Source organism: Falco cherrug, chromosome 1 (assembly GCF_023634085.1).
Source record: "Falco cherrug isolate bFalChe1 chromosome 1, bFalChe1.pri, whole genome shotgun sequence".
NCBI classification, from domain to species: domain Eukaryota; kingdom Metazoa; phylum Chordata; class Aves; order Falconiformes; family Falconidae; genus Falco; species Falco cherrug.
The window spans coordinates 106,162,022-106,166,218 of NC_073697.1; the positions used below are offsets into that span (position 1 = coordinate 106,162,022).

The 4,197-nt window shown below is 46.5% G+C and overlaps 1 protein-coding gene across 1 annotated transcript; it reads right to left on the bottom strand.

The window, feature by feature from the left end:
* Positions 1–1,611: 1,611 nt before the first annotated feature.
* Positions 1,612–3,055, bottom strand: LOC129736439 (uncharacterized). Its single transcript, XM_055715088.1, has one exon. It carries the CDS (start codon positions 2,664–2,666, stop codon positions 1,758–1,760), a length of 909 nt encoding a protein of 302 aa, XP_055571063.1. The 5' UTR covers positions 2,667–3,055; the 3' UTR covers positions 1,612–1,757.
* Between the last annotated feature and the right edge of the window lie 1,142 nt (positions 3,056–4,197).

The following is a 4,197-nucleotide window of genomic DNA, read 5'->3' on the forward strand; positions in this document are numbered from 1 at the left end:
TTGAGCTGACTTTTTTTTGTTTTCAGCAGCAAAGGACACTTGCACGTCTGTATTGCTTAGCAAGGGAAGCTTGTGAATTCTGTAGCATCCTTTTGGGTGAAAACTTCTGTAAAAATGATTTTATGAGTTATGGACATAACAGACAGAGGAACAGAGTATTTTGCAATCATTAGCTCTTCTAAGGGAAAGTAAGGCTTTCTGCCACACAGGGCTGAAAGAAGCATAAGCATGTTTTCTTGGCCCTGATCCTGTGCTGATTTCCTGCTCTGCACTCAGAAATTGCAGTTTCAGAGTCTCCTAGGCCTTACAGGTTTCTGAAATCATTAAGGATGTTTGCAATGTTCTATTTAACCCTGGTCCTTTATTCCACAGGGATTTGAGAAATCTAATGGCAGTGTATTACATGTCAGCTTCCCAGAATGGAGAGTATATGCAAATCCCAGTGCAGCAGGGTGAAACTATCCCTGTATTCCTCTCTGGCGAGGGCCTTGGGAACCCATAATCTCTCTTGTTTACATGCGAGTTTGAGCATTGCTGAACAAGTTGCTTAGCACTGTGTCTGTGGTTTTCATCTGTTGTTCTTGCCGCAGTTGGCGTGTACTGTGTTGGCTGATGTGCAGCAAAGAAAATAGACTTTGTGTGCTAAATAACTAGTCTGTTCTTATGCGCGTATGCAAAAAATAAGGAGTGTCCTCCAGGAAGTGGGTGATCGTGAAATTCATACAATCTCCCCAGGAGTCTGCCCTCTCTCCCTTCTCTTTTACCCATAATAAAAATTAAAGGTTTATACAACAAAATCAAGAGTTGAGTTTTCAGCCAAGTATTACACATGTAGGTTCTTCTACCAACAAAATTTCTATTGTGAGCCCAGAGCCAGACCAGATAGGATAAATCTCTAATCTGTACTTTGCACTGTCCTTTAATATCAGTAATAATAGGGCTCTGTGTGCTGTGGAGCTTGAGAGGTGTTGACGAAAGCATTGAGCCATTTTTGCAATTAAAAAAAAAAAGTTTCACAGTGTGCATACAGTGCTGTGAAAGCAATGTAGCTCATTTGGAAACAGCCAAATCATTCACTTATTTGCAAATATAATACACTTCAGCAAATGGAGAAATGCAGCAGAAACTGTGCTTTGAATTTGTGGAATAACTTGGTGAGGCTTTGGTGGGACTGGATTGAAGGTAAATCTCAAGGCAGCACATCTGTGACTGGAGTGGGATCACCTTACTTCAGCGGGGAGTCAGAGGTGCGGTTTGAGATGATGTCCCAAGGGTGGATGCACTTAAAACAGAATAATAATGTGCTTTCCCATCTCTGCTTGCAGCTTTGTTTCTTGTATTTCTCTGGGCACTGAGTTCTCCCTTCTGTGAGAAGCCCATGGGAGTACTTTTGGTCTGTGACTCTGGTGCCTAAGACCTCTCTCTACATTACCCATCACCTTCAGGCTGTAACTCCTTTCCCAACAACATCTGCTTTTCTTGCTCCTGCCTCTCTTCCTCCAACTTGTTTACACTTTTTGCTGGATCCAGACTCGTGCTGCAGAAAGGTTGCTTGTGGTACCAGCCACGGCAGTTCATCCGTAAAGGAGCAGGGGTGTTGTACTTGTCCAGACAAGTGTTTCGATGCTAAAGCACCAGAAAATCCGCCTTGCTTTTGCTGCTGCCCCCGTGGCTGTCGATTCCTGTGAGTCAAGCATGGAGATGCCTGCCTTTCCACGCCATCACTGGTGTCCCAGCCAGGCTGGCAGCACGCTGTGTCACATCCAGGTTTGCCTGCCAGCGCCTGGCCATGTCTGTCTCGTGCTGTCACCTCTGTCGGTCCTGGGGTGTCCCAGGTTTTGTGCGGCTCCATCCCTGCAATGCCTGCACAGAGATACTTCTCCCAAGGGTCCCACGCTGGGGCTGGGGCTGTGCGCCGAGGATCTCCCCTGACGTGTTAGCTGTCTGTACCAGCCTCGGGCCCTGGGGCACTGCAGGTTGGCGTGGCTGTTGCCCTGATTCTCAGCTCCCTTGGGCTGTGACTTTCTGAACCAGTTATTGCTTTGTTTGGGCAATTTCTGCAGTGGGGCTCGCTGCAGGGGACAGCCACGATTGCACTCCAGAGTCCCCCAGTCATCCTTCAGGTTTTTTTGGACACTTTTTGCCTGGCAGAAGAACACTTCCAGTGCTGGAGGGACCCTGACCGCCCACCCTAAAGCGGGGAGGGAGCTGTCAAGGACAGGGGTACAGCCCTGCTTTGTCTTGTTCCAGGCACCTGCCTTGGTTGAGTGGCTCAGCTCTCTCCTTCGGTCATTAGGAGTCAAGACCAGGCATGCACGCGGGCTGGAGGGAGCTGTTGGAGCCGGAGCAGTATCAGGTTCTCCCTTTGCTGTGCCTAGTGGCAGCAATTCCTCTGGGAGCTCCCTATTTTTAACATTGCCCTGGGGCAGGCCTGGCTTTGGTAGCTGCTGCCGTAGTTTCGGTGGATATGTGACTCTCGGGGAGGCTTTATGACCAGAGGAGATGGAGTAGATGTTGGATTTGACTGTCTGGGCCTGACTCAGTTGATGGATGAAAATGATACTGTGCAAGAGCCCCAGGGTGGAGCACGCGCTGCGGGAAGCACTCAGATATGTGGAAGTGCTTATAGAGAGCTGGTGGGGTAGGTGCAGCTGCAGAGCAAACATCCTTCGGTTCCCTGGCACTGGGACTTGGGAATGGCTGTGCTGGGCTCAGGGATGGAAGTGCTGGGTGCCCAGCTGGCTGCCAGACCGGTTGTTCAACACTTCACATTCTCCTCTTGCCTTTCCATGGCTTTATGTGGGATTTTATAATGTCCTTTCTCTTCTTTCCCTGCCTTCAAACAAACAAACAAAGAGCTTTCAAGTTTCTCTGCTGCTGTAGCTTTACCTTCTACATCTTGTGGCATCCACTTTTAAGACAGATTCCTCAGTAACTCCCCCAAGCTGCACCCTCAAATTCAGATCCCAGCACAACTGGGCCAGTGCGGTTATGTTATGATTAATTTCTTGTAGGCTGTCTCCTTTTATCCTTTTCAAAGTGGTTTCAGTAATTACTGACCAGCTGAATTTGGAAAGCATTCCCGTGAATACCTGTGTGTACGACTGGGAGCTTGCCTTCTGCCCAGGGTTGTAACAACAACGAGTGCCAAGTGCTAGAAGAAAAAAAAACCAAACCAGCAAACCCTCTGTATTTTAGCTTTGCCTGTTCTTTATCTCTGCATGAACCATATTTAATGTAGAACAACATATGTATCAGTTATTGTCCAGGTGTGTGAGAGAAACCAGATAAACTTGCTAAGTTTCACGCTTCTTGCTGATTTCAGACTGATTTTTTGAAAGGCAGCTCAAGTCCTCCAGCATCCTCTATGGGTTAACTTGGGGGTTGCCTTTTTTTTTTTTTTTTTTTTTTTAAAATAACCTTGGTCAGATACTATCCTTCTCCTTTTAAAATACAAAAGTAGACAATCATTAGATGTACTTTATTTTAATGAGGGACTGGGTCTTTTTATGTGTTTTACAAGTGCTAACCGTGGTTAAGGAGATAAACAGCTGTGATTAGGAATTCCTGTAACATAGAACCCAAGTGGTTTGGGTTGGAAGGGACCTTAAAGACCACCTAGTGCCACCCCCTGCCATGGGCAGGGACCCCTTCCACCAGCCCAGGCTGCTCCCAGCCCCGTCCAGCCTGGCCTTGGGCACTGCCAGGGATGGGGCACCCACAGCTGCTCTAGGCAGCCTGGGCCAGTGCCTCACCACCACACAGTGAAGAATTTCCTGCTGATATCTAATCTAAATCTCCCCTCTTTCAGCTTAAAGCCACTTGTCCTGCCACTACATGTGATCATCATGAAGACCATTAAAGTTTTTTATGTTAATAATACTAGTACAGCAGCCAAAACTACTTTTAAGAGCCAATTAATTAAGATTAAAACCTCTTTTCTCAGATTTCTATGATACTCGACAGTCTAAACCAATTGTTAATGTACTGCAGCACGACAATTCTGGCTTTTTAGGAGAGAATGTACCTAAAGTTTTCCAAGGTAACACAGAACCAATGGGTGTGTAATTGCATTTTGATCTGAGATGATGTCCAGGAGGCTGTTCAACAGGTGAAAAATGTCAAAAGATAGTAATGGCAATGAATGTGTAGTGATTAGGTAAGTTTTGGACTTCAAAAACATCTAGACAAAAGCCC

Coding starts and splice junctions, on each gene's coding strand:
- LOC129736439 (XM_055715088.1), bottom strand. CDS start 2,666: ATGTTTGCTCTGCAGCTGCACCTACCCCACCAGCTCTCTATAAGCACT.